Genomic DNA, 21,580 nt, shown 5'->3' with positions numbered 1-21,580 from the left:
GTAGATTGCTTTTATTATGTTTAGGTATGGGCCTTGAATTCCTGATTTTTCCAAGACTTTTATCAGAATGGGTGTTGGATTTTGTCAAATGCTTTCTCAACATTTATGATATAGTGGTTTTGGTCTTTGAGTTTGTTTATATAGTGGATTACATTGATGGATTTCTGTATATTAAACCATCCCTGCATCCCTGGAATGAAACCTATTTGGTCAGGATGGATGATAGGTTTGATGTGTTTCTGGATTCAGTTAGTGAGAATTTTATTGAGTATTTTTGCATCGATATTCATAAGGGAAATTGGTCTGAAGTTCTCTATCTTTGTTGGGTCTTTCTGTGGTTTAGGTATCAGAGTAATTGTGGCTTCATAGAATGAATTGGGTAGAGTACCTTCTGCTTCTATTTCCACTTCACACCAGTCAGAATGGCTAAGATCAAAAATTCAGGTGACAGCAAATGCTGGCGAGGATGTGGAGAAAGAGGAACACTCCTCCATTGTTGGTGGGATTGCAAGCTTGTACAACCACTCTGGAAATCATTCTGGCAGTTCCTCAGAAAATTGGACATAGTACTACCAGAAGATACAGTAATACCTCTCCTGGGCATATATCCAGAAGATATATGCCAACTGGTAAGGAAGACACATGCTCCACTATGTTCATAGCAGCCTTATTTATAATAGCCAGAAGCTGGAAAGAACCCAGATGCCCCTCAACAGAGGAATGGATACAGAAAATGTTTTACATTTACACAATGGAGTACTACTCAGCTATTAAAAAGTATGAATTTATGAAATTCTTAGGCAAATGGATGGACCTGGAGGGCATCATCCTGAGTGAGGTAATCCAATCACAAAGGAACTCACATCATATATACTCACTGATAAGTGGATACTAGCCCAGAAACTTTGAATACCCAAGATATAAGATACAATTTGCAAAACACATGAAACTCAAGAAGAACAAAGACCAAAGTGTGGACATTTTGCCCCTTCTTAGAATTGGGAACAAAACACCCATGGAAGGAGTTACAGAGACAAAGTTTGGAGCTGAGACAAAAGGATGGACCATCTAGAAACTGCCATACTCAGGGATCCATCCCATAATCAGCTTCCAAACGCTGACACCATTGCATACACTAGCAAGATTTTGCTGAAAGGATCCAGATATAGCTGTCTCTTGTGAGACTATGCCGGGACCTAGCAAACACAGAAGTGGATGCTCACAGTCAGCTATTGGATGGATCACAGGGCCCCCAATGGAGGAGCTAGAGAAAGTAACCAAGGAGCTTAAGGGACCTGCAACCTTATAGGTGGAACAACAATATGAACTAACCAGTACCCCCCAGAGTTCATGTCTCTAGCTGCATATGTATCAGAAGATGGCCTAGTCAGCCATCAGTGGAAAGAGAGGCCCATTGGTCGTGCAAACTTTATATGCCTCATTACAGGGGAATGCCAAGACCAAGAAGTGGGAGTAGGGTGGGGGGATGGGGGTGTGGTTAAGGGGACTTCTAGGATAGCATTGGAAATGTAAATGAAGATACCTAATAATAAAAAAAGAAAACTAGAAAAAAAATTAAGCAGGCTGAACAAGTCATGGTGACCAAGGTAGTAAGCAGCAACCCTCCATGGCCTTTGCATGAGCCTTCAGGTTCCTTTGGTGAACAGCAATGTAGAAGTGTAAGCATAATAAACCCTTTAGTCTCCAAAAAAAAAAAAAAAAGAAAAGAAAAGAAATCTCTACGCTGCATGTAACACTGGATACACATGTGCTACTGTAACAGGAAAGAACATGAATACATTTCACAAAAATATGCTGAATGAAGATAATAGAGCTTCAAAATACATTCTGTGTGAAGGAACATACACATTTCTGTACAAATGTGAAGGAACTTTCAAAAGGCTTGTTGAATGCTTGTGGGACATGAACCTACATGATAGCTGCAGTGTGCTCACTTTGTGGACATTCTTCATACATAAACTTTGATTTCTCATTAAATAATAATTGTGTGAAATCACTAAAATATAGTTTAATGAGACTCTAAGATATGTAGCAAGATAACAAGAGAAATGTTGTCTTGATAGTTTTTGTCTTGATAGTACTTGATAGTTTAATTTGGTTTAACTTTGCTTATATCTTACCAATAGGGTACTTGGGGAAATCAGGAGAACATTTACTACTCAGAGATGAAATTGACATCATGATTGAGGGTAAGATTGAAGTTTTCATGTATCAATCCAAAAAAATTCATCACTATTTTGATTCTAATTAAATAATAGCTCTATATAAGGGTTACAGTATGGAAATTGGTTGGCAGTAGGTTTATGATTAGGAACAAATCAGTAGAGGGACTAGGTTAATGGGACATTATATATTTTCTCTCTCTCTCTCTCCCTATTCAATCTCTCTGTCTCTATTTCAGTCGCCAAATTTATGCCATTTATTATCTGAAATCTAATGATCATGCTAGAGCCTTGAGAAGTTATTGAAAGTTCAGGAGTCATTCACTCATACATCCTGAAAACTTTGTTTCAACATATCCTATGTAATAGCACCATGCACTTGTTGGGTTCCTCTAGTAAATCAAGTAGGCTCTTTCCTTGTGGATTTTAGATTCTAGTGGATCCTAACAAAAATTGCATTAAGAGGGGGGATGGGAAGAAGAAGGGTAGTGTTATTCTTTCAACTGGCTTGGATCCTGGCCATGGTTCTCTCTTAGCATCTCTCTACTGCCCTATTAGAAAATAGTTGCTGGCAGGGAGACTGGAGAGATGATCCATCAGCAGTAAGAAGCAGGTGTTATTGCAGAGCACCAAAGTTCAACTACCAACACCAACATAATGGCTCACAACCATCTACACTTGGGCACATCATTCATAGACATAAAATAAAATAAATCTAAGACAAAAATAAAGGAAATTGCTGGGTAGCTTTCTGCTTCTCACCTCTCTCTCTCCTCTCTCTCTCTCTCTCTCTCTCTCTCTCTCTCTCTCTCTCTCTCTCTCTCTCTCTGTGTGTGTGTGTGTCTGTCTGTCTGTCTATCCCTTTCTGCATCACCTATTATTCAGAGAAATTTCAACAGCACTACTAGAAGTTCATGAGTTTGAATTTCCCATGAACTTGGTCACTCTACTCATACAGTTTCCTCCCTTGTTAGTGTTTCCTACCCAGGATTCAGTTGATGCATTGTTTCCACTTGACACATTATTATCATCCGTTCAGTCACTTTCATTCATTCAACACTTCTGACTACCTGCTAAATGCTGAGCACTACACTTCTCCCTTAATTCTTCAGATCTTTTTCTGATAAAATAATAATGTTCACCCTGTAGTCCCAGCACTTGGAAGGTTGAAGCAGAAGGATAGTTATAAGTTCAAGGGTGCTTATCATAAGCGTATTTTCATTCCAATGACTATGCCATTACCTCCTTATAGTAAAATGCATGTGTTACTTTATTATATAATAACCTTAATTTTAATCAGTTTTCTATTAATAATCACTTGGACTTATTCCAATGTTTTCCATGACTATCATCAATACAATATATGTGAGTCTTTCCTTATGAAACTGAGCAGAATGCTTGGCACATATGTTTGCCATAAATTTGGTAACTATTTTGTTTTTCTTTAATATTGCTCAAGTAAAGAGCATGGTAGGAAAGAGTTACAGAGGGGAGAATACAGGGGAAAATGACTGCTAAAAATGTGATTGCTTAGACTTACTGTTGCTTGAAATTAGCTAGACCTTGAACTAAGGACCCCTCTGCTGTTGCAGTTATTGAACGATTGACCCGGGTGGAAGACCCTCTGATCAAGGAGTTGGCAGCGAAAACCCGTAAACTTTTTAAAGAAATAGCCAATCGAATGTCCTCTTCAACCATCAAACAAACCTTCCGAAAATGGGTTAAGATGTTCCGAACCAAAAAATTGAAGCTCATTTATGATGTGGCCAATATTATAACCCTGGAAGGGAACGAAACAGAAATCATTAAAGAAGATAGTCTGATAGTGTCCAATTTAGAGAAATCTGAAAAGCCATACAGAGTCACTAAGGAAAATTATTTCAATGAAGCCGTATATACAGTTTGAACATTTTCTTTAAAAAGAAGCACATGTCCCTTGCCTCTTAATAACCTCAGTCTGTATTTAAATCCTTTTTCTGAAGAATATTAAAAGTTATCACTAATCCTTTTAATTTTCTATTAAAATATATAAATCTGAACATTCTACCACCTGTCTGGCAATGAGCAAAACTATATCATACAACACTGGTAAACCTAAGGTGCACTTTTATGTTTTCTTAATCAAAGTGGGTGGGCACTGCTGCTGTCTTGTCCTAACATCCTGATTGAAAATATCTCTCAGTACCATCCTCAGTGCTTCATTTTCCAAGTCACAACTCCACCTGCTTTCTACCAGAGACAACCAGGCAAGACCCTACCCCAAGCCCTTGCCAAACAAGTCCCCTTTAAGCACACCCAGTAGTCTTAAACTGCACCCCACATCTGGACCCCACCTGAAGCACAAGAAAATGACCTTAAATATAATCTCTTCTTCCCTCATTAATTCATTCACTTTACAACTCAATTTCAGCACCCCCTCACCTACCAGTGCCCTCCTTACATGGCCTCTCACCCTACCCCCTTCCCTTCACCTCTGAGAAGGGGGAGGTTCCTCCTGGGAGCCAACCCACCCTGGTACCTCAAGTCACTGCAGAACTAGGTACACCCTTTCCCACTGAGGATAGACAAGAGAGTCGAATTAGGGGAACAAGATCCACAGGCAGGCAACACAGTCAGGGTAAGTCCTGACTATAGTTGTTGGCAGAACACATGCATGAAGACCAAACTTCATCTCTGCTAAATATGTGTGGATAACCTAAGCCCAGCCCTTGTATGCTCTTGGGTTGGTGGATCAGTCTAAGAAAGCCCCCATTGGCCCAGGTTAGTTGACTCTGTTGGTTTTCTGGAGTTTTGGGTTCCTCAATTCTTTCCCCCAACTCTTCCACAAGATTTCCCAAGCTCTGTCTAATGTTTGGCTGTGGGTCTCTGTGCCTGTTTTGGTCAGCTGCTGAGTGAAGCCTTCCAGAGAAGTTATTCTCCTGCCTCTGAGTCCAGGCTGACAAATATAAACATAGCCTGAGACTCCAAGATAGTTGAAAGAGGAAGGCAGGCTACCATATAGATCTTCTGAGGACAGCACAGTACATTCTTTCCCACCCACCCCCAATTGGCAGAGATTGCATTTATCTATAGTCATGTCACCCACAGAATCTGTGTATCCAGGCTAGGAGTAACATATGTACCTGTCAACAGTGTCTTCAAATCATTGTGACAAGGCTTTGACCAACAATGAGGCATCAGAGACTCACAGTGTGACCCTGTGAATCTACTACCTATGCAGACACAGTGAGAATTGTTTCCTCCATAAACACATAGCCCTCCATGGGAATATGGCTGACGGGCACATTCATCAAATTTGAATTCACAATGGTCTCTAAGGAATTCAGGTGCATAGTCACGGATGTGAGCCCCCAAGAGCATCTGACATGGCTGGGATCCACATTCATCAGTTTCTAACTGATAGTTCACACCAGAATACACTTGAGGACAAACACACATGCATCTTCCTGTCTCGTGGGCATATAGCCTTATTTATGCAGGGATAAGAAACACATTCATCCTCTTCCAAGTCACAATGTCTGCCTTGGAATCCAAGCACACAGAAGCAGGACTAGCCTTCGATTACATCGTGGTACGCAGCCCCATTTTGGCAAGGGCTTAGAAGCACACTCTTTGTAATCTGTCTCACAGAACCTTCCAGTATATCCAGCAGAGAAGATACAAATAGTGTGCTCAGGGTCTTCATGGCAGGTGCCTCCATCTTGGCAATTGTTCCCTCCACAGGAATTAGTGGTGATATAGGGAGATATAAAAACAGAAATGGAGGAAATGCAAAAAAAAAATCAGATCCTACTACAAAAGCCTATACTCAACAAAACTGGAAAACCTGGATGAAATGGATAATTTTCTTAGCAGATACCAAATGCCAAAATGAAATCAGGATCAGATAAACCATCTGAATGGTCCCACAACCCCTAGAGAAATAGAAGCAGTCAATAAAAGTCTCCTAACCAAAAAAGCCCAGAACCAGATGTGTTTAGTGCATAATTCTATCAGACCTTCAAAGAAGACCTAATATCAATACTCTTCAAACTATTCCACAAAACAGAAACAGAAGGAAGACTACCCAGTTCAGTCTATGAAGCCACAGTTATGCTGAGTATTCTCCCTTGGAGATGGAGCAGTTGCTATCTAATCAGGAACTTGTCACAATTTCCTTTCATAGAGGACTTTATAAAATATTTTTTTTTAATATTCCAAATAGATTTTAAAAACTGGTTGAGTGTGTATTACGTTTGGCTTCAGAAGTTATCATGTATATTTAAGAGGCATTTAACTATTATAAATTAATTTGATGACTTAAAATAAATATCAATACTGGGTTGTATATTTTAGAATAAATTTTATTAGCTTAAAAAATATGGGGAACAGAGCTAAACAGAGAATTTTCAACTGAGGAAACTTGAATGGCCAAGAAGCACCTAAAGAAATGTTCAACATCCTTAGTCATCAGGGAAATGTAAATCAAAATAACCCTGAGATTCCACCTCATACCATTCAGAATGGCTAAGATCAAAAACTAAGATGACAACAGATGCTGCCAAGGATGTGGGCAAAGAGGAACACTCCTCCATTGCTGGTAGGATTGCAAGCTTGTACAACCACTCTGGAAATCAGTTTGGTGGCTCTTCAGAAAACTGAACAAAGTACTACCTGAGAACCTACTAATACCACTGCTGGGCATGTACCCAGAAGATGCTCCAACATGTAATAAGGACACATGCTCCACTATGTTCATCAAAGCCTTATTTATAATAGCCAGGTTCTGGAAAGAACCCAGATGTCCCTCAAGAGAGGAATAGATACAGAAAACGTTAATAAGGGAAATATCTAATTTTTTAATACTTTTTATTAGGTATTTTCCTCATTTACATTTCCAATGCTATCCCAAAAGTCCCCCATACCCTTCCCCCGCACTCCCCTACCCACCCACTCCCACTTTTTGGCCCTGGCGTTCCCCTGTACTGGTGCACATAAAGTTTACAAGTCCAATGGGCCTCTCTTTCCAGTGATGGCCGATTAAGCCATCTTTTGATACATATGCAGCTAGAGTCAAGAGCTCCAGGGTACTGGTTAGTTCATAATGTTGTTCTACCTATAGGGTTGCAGATCTCTTTAGCTCCTTGGGTACTTTCTCTAGCTCCTCCATTGGGGGCCCTGTGATCCATCCAATAGCTGACTGTGAGCATCCACTTCTGTGTTTGCTAGGCGTTGGCATAGTCTCACAAGAAACAGCTATATCTGGGTCCATTCAGCAAAATCTTGCTAGTGTATGGAATGGTGTCCATATTTAGAAGCTGATTATGGGATGGAACCCTGGATATGGCAGGCTCTAGATGGTCCATCCTTTCAACACAGCTCCAAACTTTGTCTCTGTAACTCCTTCCATGGGTGTTTAGTTCCCAATTCTAAGAAGGGGCAAAGTGTCCACACTTTGGTCTTCATTCTTCTTGAGTTTCATGCGTTTAGCAAATTGTATCTTATATCTTGGGTATCCTAAGTTTCTGGGCTAATATCCATTTATCAGTGAGTACATATTGTGTGAGTTGCTTTGTGATTGGGTTACCTCACTCAGGATGATGCCCTCCAGGTCCATCCATTTGCCTAGGAATTTCATAAATTCATTCTTTTTAATAGCTGAGTAGTACTCCATTGTGTAAATGTACCACATTGTCTGTATCCATTCCTCTGTTGAGGGGCATCTGGGTTCTTTCCAGCTTCTGGCTATTATAAATAACGTTGCTATGAACATAGTGGAGCATGTGTCCTCTTACCGGTTGGAACATCTTCTGGATATATGCTCAGGAGAGGTATTGCTGGATCCTCCGGTAGTACTATGTCCAGTTTTATGAGGAACCGCCAGACTGATTTCCAGAGTGGTTGTACAAGCTTGCAATCCCACCAACAATGGAGGAGTGTTCCTCTTTCTCCACATCCTCGCCAGCATCTGCTGTCACCTGAATTTTTGATCTTAGCCATTCTGACTGGTGTGAGGTGGAATCTCAGGGTTGTTTTGATTTGCATTTCCCTGATGATTAAGGATTTTGAACATTTTTTCAGGTGTTTCTCTGCCATTCGGTATTCCTCAGGTGAGAATTCTTTGTTCAGCTCTGAGCTCCATTTTTTAATGGGGTTATTTGATTTTCTGGAGTCCACCTTCTTGAGTTCCTTATATATATTGGATATTAGTACCCTATCTGATTTAGGATAGGTAAAGATCCTTTCCCAATCTGTTGGTGGCCTTTTTGTCTTATTTACCGTGTCTTTTGCCTTACAGAAGCTTTGCAGTTTCATGAGGTCCCATTTGTCAATTCTCGATCTTACAGCACAAGCCATTACTGTTCTATTCAGGAATTTTTCCCCTGTACCCATATCTTCAAGGGTTTTCCCTACTTTCTCCTCAATAAGTTTCAGTGTCTCTGGTTTTATGTGGAGTTCCTTAATCCACTTAGATTTGACCTTAGTACAAGGAGATAGGAATGGATCAATTCTCATTCTTCTACATGATAACCGCCAGTTTTGCCGGCACCATTTGTTGAAGATGCTGTCTTTTTTCCACTGGGTGGTTTTTGCACCTTTGTCAAAGATCAAGTGACCATAGGTGTGTGGGTTCATTTCTGGATCTTCATTGGTCATGCAAATTTTATATGCCTCAGTACATGGGAACGCCAGTGCCAAGAAGTGGGAGTGGGTGGGTGGGGGAGTGAGTGGGGAACGTGTGGGGGACTTTTGGGATAGCATTGGAAATGTAAATGAAATAAATAGCTAATTAAAAAAAATACTCAACTTCATATGGAAAAAATAGGATCTCTAAAACAATCCTGTACAATAAGGAACTTCTAAAGGTATTAACATCCCTGATCTCAAGCTTTAGTACAGAAAAATATTAATAAAAACTGAATGGTACTGGCATAAAAACAAGACTGTCTGATCAATGGAATCACATTGAAGATCCAGAAGTAAATCTACACAACAATGGACACTTAATTTTTGACCAAGAACCTAAATTATACAATGGAAAAAAGAATCCACAACAAATGGTGCTGGTCTAACTGGACATCTGCATGTGGAAGAATGGAAATAGATCCCCATTTATCACCCTGCATAAAACTAAATCTGAGTAGATCAAAGATTTTAACATAAAATTATATACATTAAGTCTGATAGAAGAGAAAGTGGGGAATAGTCCTGAACTCATTGATACAGGAGACAAATTCCTAAAAGAACAACAGCTCAGACACTAAGATCAACAATTAATAAATGGGTCCTCATGAAATGGAAAAGCTTCTTTAAGGCAAAGGATACTGTCAAAAGGGCAAAACTGCAACCTACAGAATGGGAAAAGGTTTTCACCAACCCCACATTTGACAGAAGACTGATATCAAAAAGAATGGAATAAATGAAATGTCACCAAACCAAATAACCCAATTTTTAACACAGGGCAAAGATCTAAACAGAAAATTCTCAACACAGGAATCTCTAATGGCCCAGAAGCACTTTTTCTTTCTTTCTTTCTTTCTTTTTTTTTTTTTTTTTTTTTTTTTTTTGGTTTTTCGAGACAGGGTTTCTCTGTATAACTCTGGCTGTCCTGGAACTCACTTTGTAGAACAGGCTAGCCTCGAACTCAGAAATCCACCTGCTTCTGCCTCCCAAGTGCTGGGATTAAAGGTGTGCGCCACCACCACCCGTTCCAGAAGCACTTTTTAAAATGTTCAACATCCTTAGTTATCAGGGAAATGTAAATCAAATTTAGACTCTGAAATAAGTTTTTTTATACACCTCAGAGTGGCTAATATAAAAAACTCAAGTGACAGCACATGCCAGCAAGAATGTGTAACAAGGAGTAGGGCCACAAGCCTCTTCCGGTCAGAACAGCACCTGGGTAGCTAGGGCGCAGGGTCGGCTGACACTCGCCAGCTACCCACAACACCCGCCACAGGATCTTAAGACTTCTGGTGAGTGGAACACAGCTTCTGCTCCAATCCAATTGCGCGAGGGACCTGAGACTGCATTACTTAGGGAAGCAGAAAACCGGCCTGAGTAGGGCCACAGGCCTCTTCCAGCCTGACCAGCACCGGGGTAGCTAGAGCACAGGGTCGGCTGACACCCGCCAGCTACCCACGACACCCGCCACAGGATTTTGAGACTTCGGGTGAGTGGAACACAGCTTCTGCTCCAATCTTTAAACAGTGACAACAATAACAACTAACCCCAGAGATTACCAGATGGCGAAAGGTAAACGTAATAATCTTACTAACAGAAACCAAGACCACTCACCTTCATCAGAACCCAGCACTCCCACTTCGCCCAGTCCAGGGCACCCCAACACACCGAAAAAGCTAGACCCGGTTCTAAAAGGATATCTCACGATGATGGTAGAGGACATCAAGAAGGACTTTAATAACACACTTAAAGAAATACAAAAGAACACTGGTAAACAGGTAGAAGACATTAAAGAGGAAGCACAAAAATCCCTTAAAGAATTGCAGGAGACAGATCAGCGCCGGGGTAGCGGGAGCGCAGGGTTGCCTGACACCCGCCAGCTACCCACGACCCCCGCCGCAGGATTTTGGGACTGCTGGTGAGTGGAACACAGCTTCCATTCCAGTCCAATCGCGCGGGACCTGAGACTGCATTAGTTAGGGAAGCAGAAACCGGCCTGAGTAGGGCCACAGGCCTCATCCGGCCGGATCAGCGCCAGGGTAGCGGGAGCACAGGGTTGCCTGACACCCGCCAGCTACCCACGACCCCCGCCGCAGGATTTTGGGACTGCTGGTGAGTGGAACACAGCTTCTGCTCCAATCCAATTGCGCGGGACCTGAGACTGCATTAGTTAGGGAAGCAGAAACCGGCCTGAGTAGGGCCACAGGCCTCATCCGGCCGGATCAGTGCCGGGGTAGCGGGAGCACAGGGTTGCCTGACACCCACCAGCTACCCACGACCCCCGCCGCAGGATTTTGGGACTGCTGGTGAGTGGAACACAGCTTCTGTTCCAGTCCAATCACGCGGGACCTGAGACTGCTCTGGTTGGGGAGAGAGAAATCCGGCCTACATAGGGCCACAACCCTCTTCCGGTCAGAAAAGCACCGGGGCAGCTGGGGCGCAGGGTCGGCTGACACTCACCAGCTACCCACAACACCCACCACAGGATCTTAAGACTTCTGGAGAGTGGAACACAGCTTCTGCTCCAATCCAATTGCACGCGGGACCAGAGACTGCATTAGTTAGGGAAGCAGAAAAACGGCCTGTGTAGGACCACAGGCCTCTTCCAGCTGGACCAGCACCGGGGTACCGTCAGCTACCCACGACCCCCGCCGCAGGATTTAGAGACTGCTGGTGAGTGGAACACAGCTTCTGCTCCAATCTTTAAACAGTGACAACGATAACAACTAACCCCAGAGATTACCAGATGGCGAAAGGTAAACGTAATAATCTTACTAACAGAAACCAAGACCACTCACCATCATCAGAACCCAGCACCCCCACTTCGCCCAGTCCAGGGCACCCCAACACACCGGAAAAGCTAGACACGGATTTAAAAGCATATCTCCTGATGATGATAGAGAACTTCAAGAAGGACTTTAATAACACACTTAAAGAAATGCAGGAGAACACTGCTAAACAGGCAGAAGACAATAAAGAGAAAGCACAAAAATCCCTTAAAGAATTGCAGGAGAACACTGCTAAAGAGTTACAAATCCTTAAAGAAAAACACGATAACATAATCAAACAGGTAGAAGTCCTTACAGAAAAACAGGAAAACACATCCAAACAGATGATGGAAATGAACAAAACCATACTAGACCTAAAAAGGGAAGTAGACACAATAAAGAAAACCCAAAATGAGGCAACACTGGAGATAGAAACCCTAGGAAAGAAATCTGGAACCATAGATACGAGCATCAGCAACAGAATACAAGAGATGGAAGAGAGAATCTCAGGTGCAGAAGATTCCATAGAGAACATCGGCACAACAATCAAGGAAAATGTAAAATGCAAAAAGATCCTAACTCAAAACATCCAAGAAATACAGGACGCAATGAGAAGACCAAACCTACGGATAATAGGAGTGGATGAGAATGAAGATTTTCAACTCAAAGGACCAGCAAACATCTTCAACAAAATTATAGAAGAAAACTTCCCAAATCTAAAGAAAGAGATGCCCATGAACATACAAGAAGCCTACAGAACTCCAAATAGACTGGACCAGAAAAGAAATACCTCCCGACACATAATAATCAGAGCAACAAATGCCCTAAATAAAGATAGAATACTAAAAGCAGTAAGAGAAAAAGGCCAAGTAACATATAAAGGCAAGCCTATCAGAATTACACCAGATTTTTCACCAGAGACTATGAAAGCCAGAAGATCCTGGACAGATGTTATACAGACACTAAAAGAACACAAATTCCAGCCCAGGCTACTATACCCAGCCAAACTCTCAATTAACATAGATGGAGAAACCAAAGTATTCCACGACAAAACCAAATTCACACATTATCTCTCCACGAATCCAGCCCTTCAAAGGATAATAACAGAAAAAAACCAATACAAGGACAGGAACCACGCCCTAGAAACAACAAGAAGGTAATCCCTCAACAAACCTAAAAGAAGACAGCCACAAGAACAAAATGCCAACTTTAACAACAAAAATAACAGGAAACAACAATTACTTTTCCTTAATATCTCTTAATATCAATGGACTCAACTCCCCGATAAAAAGACATAGACTAACAAACTGGCTACACAAACAAGACCCAACATTTTGCTGCTTACAGGAAACTCATCTCAGAGAAAAGGATAGACACTACCTCAGAATGAAAGGCTGGAAAACAATTTTCCAAGCAAATGACATGAAGAAACAAGCTGGAGTAGCCATTCTAATATCTGATAAGATTGACTTCCAACCCAAAGTCATTAAAAAAGACAGGGAGGGACACTTCATACTCATCAAAGGTAAAATCCTCCAAGAGGAACTATCAATCCTGAATATCTATGCTCCAAATACAAAGGCAGCCACATTCATTAAAGAAACTTTAGTAAAGCTCAAAGCACACATTGCACCTCATACAATAATAGTGGGAGACTTCAACACACCACTTTCACCAATGGACAGATCATGGAAACAGAAACTAAACAGGGACACAGTGAAACTAAGAGAAATTATGAATCAAATGGATCTGGCAGATATCTACAGAACATTCTATCCTAAAACAAAAGGATATACCTTCTTCTCAGCACCTCATGGTACCTTCTCCAAAATTGACCACATAATTGGTCACAAAACAGGCCTCAACAGATATAAAAATATTGAAATTGTCCCATGCATCCTATCAGATCACCATGGACTAAGGCTGATCTTCAATAACAAAATAAATAATAGAAAGCCAACCTTCACGTGGAAACTGAACAACACTCTTCTCAATGATACCTTGGTCAAGGAAGGAATAAAGAAAGAAATTAAGGACTTTTTAGAGTTCAATGAAAATGAAGCCACAACATACCCAAACTTATGGGACGCAATGAAAGCATTTCTAAGAGGAAAACTCATAGCTATGAGTGCCTCCAAAAGGAAACTAGAGAGAGCACACATTAGCAGCTTGACAACACACCTAAAAGCACTAGAACAAAAGGAAGCAAATTCACCCAAGAGGAGTAGACGGCAGGAAATAATCAAACTCAGGGGTGAAATCAACCAAGTGGAAACAAGAAAAACTATTCAAAGAATCAACCAATCAAGGAGCTGGTTCTTTGAGAAAATCAACAGGATAGATAAACCCTTAGCCAGACTCACTAGAGGGCACAGGGAAAGCATCCTAATTAACAAAATCAGAAATGAAAAAGGAGACATAACAACAGATCCTGAAGACATCCAAAACACCATCAGATCCTTCTACCAAAGGCTATACTCAACAAAACTGGAGAACCTGGATGAAATGGAGAAGTTCCTAGACAGATACCAGGTACCAAAGTTGAATCAAGATCAGGTTAATGATCTAAACAGGCCTATATCCCCCAAAGAAATAGAAGCAGTCATTAATAGTCTCCCAACTAAAAAAAGCCCAGGACCAGATGGGTTTAGTGCAGAGTTCTATCAGACCTTCAAAGAAGATCTAATCCCAGTTCTTCACAAACTATTCCACAAAATAGAAACAGAAGGTACTCTACCCAACTCATTCTATGAAGCCACAATTACTCTGATACCTAAACCATAAAAAGACCCAACAAAGATAGAAAACTTCAGACCAATATCCCTTATGAATATTGATGCAAAAATCCTCAATAAAGTTCTTGCTAACCGAATCCAAGAACACATCAAAACAATCATCCATCCTGACCAAGTAGGTTTCATCCCAGGGATGCAGGGATGGTTCAATATACGGAAATCCATCAACGTAATCCAGTATATAAACAAACTCAAAGACAAAAACCACATGGTCATCTCCTTAGATGCGGAAAAAGCATTTGACAAGATCCAACACCCATTCATGATAAAAGTCTTGGAAAGATCAGGAATTCAAGGCCCATACCTAAACATGATAAAAGCAATCTACAGCAAACCAGTAGCCAACATCAAAGTAAATGGTCAGAAGCTTGAAGCAATCCCTCTAAAATCAGGGACTAGACAAGGCTGTCCACTTTCTCCATACCTATTCAACATTGTACTTGAAGTCCTAGCCAGAGCAATTCGACAACAAAAGGAGATCAAAGGGATACAAATTGGAAAAGATGAAGTCAAAATATCACTCTTTGCAGATGATATGATAGTATATATAAGTGACCCTAAAAATTCCACCAGAGAACTCCTAAGCCTGATAAACAGCTTCGGTGAAGTAGCTGGATATAAAATTAACTCAAACAAATCAATGGCCTTTCTCTACACAAAGAATAAACAGGCTGAGAAAGAAATTAGGGAAACAACACCCTTCTCAATAGTCACAAATAATATAAAATATCTTGGCGTGACTCTAACTAAGGAAGTGAAAGATCTGTATAATAAAAACTTCAAGTCTCTGAAGAAAGAAATTATAGAAGATCTCAGAAGATGGAAAGATCTCCCATGCTCATGGATTGGCAGGATCAACATTGTAAAAATGGCTATCTTGCCAAAAGCAATCTACAGATTCAATGCAATCCCCATCAAAATTCCAAATCAATTCTTCAACGAATTAGAAAGTGCAATCTGCAAATTCATCTGGAATAACAAAAAACCTAGGATAGCAAAAACTCTTCTCAAGGATAAAAGAACCTCTGGTGGAATCACCATGCCGGACCTAAAGCTCTACTACAGAGCAATTGTGATAAAAACTGCATGGTACTGGTATAGTGACAGACAAATAGACCAATGGAATAGAATTGAAGACCCAGAAATGAACCCACACACCTATGGTCACTTGATCTTCGACAAGGGAGCTAAAAACATCCAGTGGAAGAAAGACAGCATTTTCAACAAATGGTGCTGGCACAACTGGTTGTTAACATGTAGAAGAATGCGAATCGATCCATTCCTATCTCCTTGTACTAAGGTCAAGTCTAAGTGGATCAAGGAACTTCACATAAAACCAGAGACACTGAAACTTATAGAGGAGAAAGTGGGGAAAAGCCTTGAAGATATGGGCACAGGGGAAAAATTCCTGAATAGAACAGTAATGGCTTGTGCTGTAAGATCGAGAATTGACAAGTGGGACCTCATAAAACTACAAAGCTTCTGCAAGGCTAAAGACACCATCAATAAGACAAAAAAACCACCAACAGATTGGGAAAGGATCTTCACCTATCCTAAATCAGATAAGGGACTAATATCCAATATATATATAGAACTCAAGAAGGTGGACTCCAGAAAGTCAAATAACCCCATTAAAAAATGGGGCTCAGAACTGAACAAAGAATTCTCACCTGAGGAATACCGAATGGCAGAGGAACACCTGAAAAAATGTTCAACATCCTTAATCATCAGGGAAATGCAAATCAAAACAACCCTGAGATTCCACCTCACACCAGTCAGAATGGCTAAGATCAAAAATTCAGGTGACAGCAGATGCTGGCGAGGATGTGGAGAAAGAGGAACACTCCTCCATTGTTGGTGGGATTGCAAGCTTGTACAACCACTCTGGAAATCAGTTTGGCGGTTCCTCAGAAAATTGGACATAGTACTACCGGAGGATCCAGCAATACCTCTCCTGGGCATATATCCAGAAGATGTCCCAACCGGTAAAAAGGACACATGCTCCACTATGTTCATAGCAGCCCTATTTATAATAGCCAGAAGCTGGAAAGAACCCAGATGTCCCTCAACAGAGGAATGGATACAGAAATTATGGTACATTTACACAATGGAGTACTACTCAGCTATTAAAAAGAATGAATTTATGAAATTCCTAGCCAAATGGATGGACCTGGAGGGCATCATCTTGAGTGAAGTAACACAATCACAAAAGAACTCACACAATATGTATTCATTGATAAGTGGATATTAGCCCAAAACTTAGGATACCCAAGATATAAGATACAATTTGATAAACGCATGAAACTCAAGAAGAATGAAGACCAAAATGTGGACACTGTGCACCTTCTTAGAATTGGGAACAAAACACCCAGGGAAGGAGTTACAGAGACAAAGTTCGTAGCTGGGATGAAAGGATGGACCATTTAGAGACTGCTGTATCCAGGGATCCGTCCCATAATCAGCTTCTAAACGCTGACACCATTGCATACACTAGCAAGATTTTGCTGAAAGGACCCAAATATAGCTGTCTCTTGTGAGATGATGCCGGGGCCTAGCAAACACAGGAGTGGATGTTCACAGTCAGCTATTGGATGTATCACAGGGCTCCCAATGGAGAAGCTAGAGAAAGTACCCAAGGAGCTAAAGGGATCTGCAACCCTATTGTTGGAACAACATGATGTACTAACCAGAACCCTGGAGCTCTTGTCTCTAGCTGCATATGTATCGAAAGATGGCCTAGTCGGCCATCAATGGAAAGAGAGGCCCATTGGACTTACAAACTTTATATGCCCCAATATAGGGGAATGCCAGGGCCAAAAGAATGGGAATGGGTGGGTAGGGAAGTGGGGGGCGCTATGGGGGACTTTTGGGATAGTATTGGAAATGTAATTGAGGAAAATATGTAATAAAAATAAAAAAAAAAGAAATGTAAAAATAAAGCCTAAGATAATAAAAAAAAAAAAAAAGAATTGCAGGAGAACACTGCTAAACAGGTAGAAGACATTAAAGAGGAAGTACAAAAATCCCTTAAAGAATTGCAGGAGAACACTGCTAAACAGGTAGAAGACATTAAAGAGGAAGCACAAAAATCCATTAAAGAATTGCAGGAGAACACTGCTAAACAGAAGACATTAAAGAGGAAGCACAAAAATCCATTAAAGAATTGCAGGAAAACCAGACCAAACAGGTGATGGAATTGAATAAAACCATCCAAGACCTAAAAAGGGAAGTAGAAACAATGAAGAAAACCCAAATTGAGGCAACACTGGAGATAGAAACACTAGGAAAGAAATCTGGAACCATAGATACAAGCATCAGCAACAGAATACAAGAGATGGAAGAGAGAATCTTAGGTGCAGAAGACTCTATAGAGAACATCGGCACGACAATCAAAGAAAATACAAAATCCAAAAAGATCCTAACTCAAAATATCCAGGAAATCCAGGACAAAATGAGAAGACCAAACCTACGGATAATAGGAGTAGATGAGAATGAAGATTTTCAACTCAAAGGACCAGCAAATATATTCAACAAAATTATAGAAGAAAACTTCCCAAACCTAAAGAAAGAGATGCCCATGAACATACAAGAAGCTTACAGAACTCCAAATAGACTGGACCAGAAAAGAAATACCTCCCGACACATAATAATCAGAAAACAAATGCACTAAATAAAGATAGAATACTAAAAGCAGTAAGGGAAAAAGGTCAAGTAACATATAAAGGCAAGCCTATCAGAATTACACCGGATTTTTCACCAGAGACTATGAAAGCCAGAAGGGCCTGGACAGATGTTATACAGAAACTAAGAGAACACAATTTCCAGCCCAGGCTACTATACCCAGCCAAACTCTCAATTACCATAGATGGAGAAACCAAAGTATTCCACGACAAAACCAAATTCACACATTATCTTTCCACGAATCCAGCCCTTCAAAGGATAATAACAGAAAAAAAACAATACAAGGACGGAAACCACGTCCTAGAAAAAGCAAGAAGGTAATCCCTTAACAAACCTAAAAGAAGACAGCCACAAAAACAGAACACCAACTCTAACAACAAAAATAAAAGGAAGCAACAATTACTTCTCCCTAATATCTCTTAATATCAATGGACTCAACTCCCCAATAAAAAGACATAGACTAACAGGCTGGCTACAGAAACAGGACCCAACATTTTGCTGCTTACAGGAAACTCATCTCAGGGAAAAGAGAGACACTATCTCAGAATGTAAGGCTGGAAAACAATTTTCCAAGCAAATGGTAGGAAGAAACAAGCTGGAGTAGCCATTATAATATCTGATAAGATTGACTTCCAACCCAAAGTCATCAAAAAAGACAAGGGCACTTCATTCTCATCAAAGGTAAAATCCTCCAAGAGGAACTATCAATTCTGAATATCTATGCTCCAAATACAAGGGCAGCCTCATTCATTAAAGATACTTTAGTAAAGCTCAAAGCACACATTGCACCTCACACAATAATATTGGGAGACTTCAACACACCACTTTCACCAATGGACAGATCATGGAAACAGAAACTAAACAGGGACACAGTGAAACTAACAGAGGTTATAAACAAATGGATCTGACAGATATCTACAGAACATTTTATCCCAAAACGAAAGGATATACCTTCTTCTCAGCACCTCACGGTACGTTCTCCAAAATTGACCACATAATTGTTCACAAAACAAGCCTCAATATATACAAAAATATTGAAATTGTCCCATGCACCCTATCAGATCACCATGGACTAAGACTGATCTTCAATAACAAAATAAATAATAGAAAGCCAACACACACGTGGAAAGTAAACAACACTCTTCTCAATGATACCTTGGTCAAGGAAGGAATAAAGAAAGAAATTAAGGACTTTTTGGAGTTTAATGAAAATGAAGCCACAACATACCCAAACTTATGGGACACATTGAAAGCATTTCTAAGAGGAAAACTCATAGCTCTGAGTGCCTCCAAAAAGAAACTAGAGAGAGCACACATTAGCAGCTTGACAACACACCTAAAAGCTGTAGAACAAAAGGAAGCAAATTCACCCAAGAGGAGTAGACAGCAAGAAATAATCAAACTCAGGGGTGAAATCAACCAAGTGGAAACAAGAAGAACAATTCAAAGAATCAACCAATCAAGGAGCTGGTTCTTTGAGAAAATCAACAAGATAGATAAACCCTTAGCCAGACTCACTACAGGGCATAGGGAAAGTACTCTAATTAACAAAATCAGAAATGAAAAGGGAGACATAACAACAGACCCTGAAGAAATCCAAAACACCATCAGATCCTTCTACAAAAGGCTATACTCAACAAAACTGGAGAACCTGGATGAAATGGACAAGTTTCTAGACAGATACCAGGTACCAAAGTTAAATCAAGATCAGGTTAATGATCTAAACAGTCCCATATCCCCTAAAGAAATAGAAGCAGTCATTAATAGTCTCCCAACCAAGAAAAGCCCAGGACCAGATGGGTTTAGTGCAGAGTTCTATCAAACCTTCAAAGAAGAACTAATCCCAGTTCTTCACAAACTATTCCACAAAATAGAATCAAAAGGTACTCTACCCAACTTATTCTATGAAGCCACAATTACTCTGTTACCTAAACCACATAAAGACCCAACAAAAATAGAGAACTTCAGACCAATTTCCCTTATGAATATTGATGTAAAAATCCTCAATAAAGTTCTCGCTAACCGAATTCAAGAACACATCAAAACAATCATCCATCCTGACCAAGTAGGTTTCATCCCAGGGATGCAAGGATGGTTCAATATATGAAAATCCATCAATGTAATCCATTATATAAACAAACTCAAAGACAAAAACCACATGATCATCTCGTTAGATGCTGAAAAAGCATTTGACAAAATCCAACACCCATTCATGATAAAAGCCTTGGAAAGATCAGGAATTCAAGGCCCATAGCTAACCATGATAAAAGCAATATACAGCAAACCAGTAGCCAACATCAAAGTAAATGGTGAGAAGCTGGAAGCAATCCCACTAAAATCAGGGACTAGACAAGGCCGCCCACTCTCTCCCTACCTATTCAACATTGTACTTGAAGTCCTAGCCACAGCAATTAGACAACAAAAGGAAATCAAGGGGATACAAATCGGAAAAGAAGAAGTCAAAATATCGCTTTTTGCAGATGATATGATAGTATACATAAGTGACCCTAAAAATTCCACCAGAGAACTCCTAAGCCTGATAAATAGCTTCGGTGACGTAGCTGGATATAAAATTAACTCAAGCAAGTCAATGGCCTTTCTGTACACAAAGGATAAACAAGCAGAGAAGGAAATTAGGGAAACAACACCCTTCTCAATAGTCACAAACAATATAAAATACCTTGGTGTGACTCTAACTAAGGAAGTGAAAGATCTGTATGACGAGAACTTCAAGTCCCTGAAGAAAGAAATTAAAGAAGATCTCAGAAGATGGAAAGACCTCCCATGCTCATGGATTGGCAGGATCAACATTGTAAAAATGGCTATCTTACCAAAAGCAATCTACAGATTCAATGCAATCCCCATCAAAATTCCAACTCAATTCTTCAACGAATTAGAAAGGGCAATCTGCAAATTCATCTGGAACAACAAAAAACCTAGGATAGCAAAAACTCTTCTCAAGGATAAAAGAGCCTCTGGTGGAATCACCATGCCTGACTTAAAGCTGTACTACAGAGCAATTGTGATAAAAACTGCATGGTACTGGTATAATGACAGACAAGTAGACCAATGGAACAGAATTGAAGACCCTGAGATCAACCCACATACCTATGGTTACTTGATCTTTGACAAGGGAGCAAAAACCATCCAGTGGAAAAAAGACAGCATCTTCAACAAATGGTGCTGGCACAACTGGCAGTTATCATGTAGAAGAATGAGAATTGATCCAATTCTATCTCCTTGTACCAAGGTCAAATCTAAGTGGATTAAGGAACTCCACATAAAACCAGAGACACTGAAACTTATAGAGGAGAAAGTAGGGAAAAGCCTCAAAGATATGGGTACAGGGGAAAAATTCCTGAATAGAACAGCAAAGGCTTGCACTGTAAGATCGAGAATCGATAAATGGGACCTCATAAAGTTGCAAAGCTTCTGCAAGGCAAAAGACACGGTCAATAAGACAAAAAGACCACCAACAGATTTGGAAAAG

The 21,580-nt window shown here is 40.4% G+C and overlaps 2 protein-coding genes across 16 annotated transcripts in view; one reads left to right on the top strand and one right to left on the bottom strand.

Annotated features, from left to right (window-relative positions):
• Positions 1-4,089, top strand: part of Mroh9 (maestro heat like repeat family member 9) — a 51,883-nt gene extending 47,794 nt beyond the window's left edge. The window contains exons 20-21 of the mRNA XM_021172577.3: positions 2,148-2,210; positions 3,776-4,089. Of these exons, the coding sequence (XP_021028236.1) occupies positions 2,148-2,210; positions 3,776-4,089 (377 nt within the window). The remainder of the gene's footprint in view (positions 1-2,147; positions 2,211-3,775) is intronic.
• Positions 1-21,580, bottom strand: part of LOC110301903 (uncharacterized) — a 57,805-nt gene that overhangs the window by 6,228 nt on the left and 29,997 nt on the right. For 6 of the 15 annotated variants that reach the window (XR_015048087.1, XR_015048088.1, XR_015048079.1 and 3 more), the window contains one exon: positions 3,724-3,963. The exons of 5 other annotated variants lie outside the window; for them this stretch is intronic. Coding sequence is in view for 1 of the 10 variants with exons in the window: in XM_085842535.1 (XP_085698661.1) it covers positions 10,461-10,591 (131 nt within the window). In the remaining 9 variants the exon portion in view is untranslated. Of the gene's footprint in view, positions 1-3,723; positions 3,964-10,460; positions 10,592-21,580 lie in introns of all 15 variants that reach the window. 4 more of the 15 variants (XR_015048080.1, XR_003835458.2, XR_015048084.1 and 1 more) reach the window with 2 other exon arrangements.

This window comes from Mus caroli, unplaced genomic scaffold (assembly GCF_978045245.1).
Source record: "Mus caroli unplaced genomic scaffold, Mus_caroli_1 scaffold_1, whole genome shotgun sequence".
Classification (NCBI taxonomy): domain Eukaryota; kingdom Metazoa; phylum Chordata; class Mammalia; order Rodentia; family Muridae; genus Mus; species Mus caroli.
Note: the sequence above shows the minus strand (reverse complement) of the source record. Positions and strands in the feature narration are given on the sequence as shown.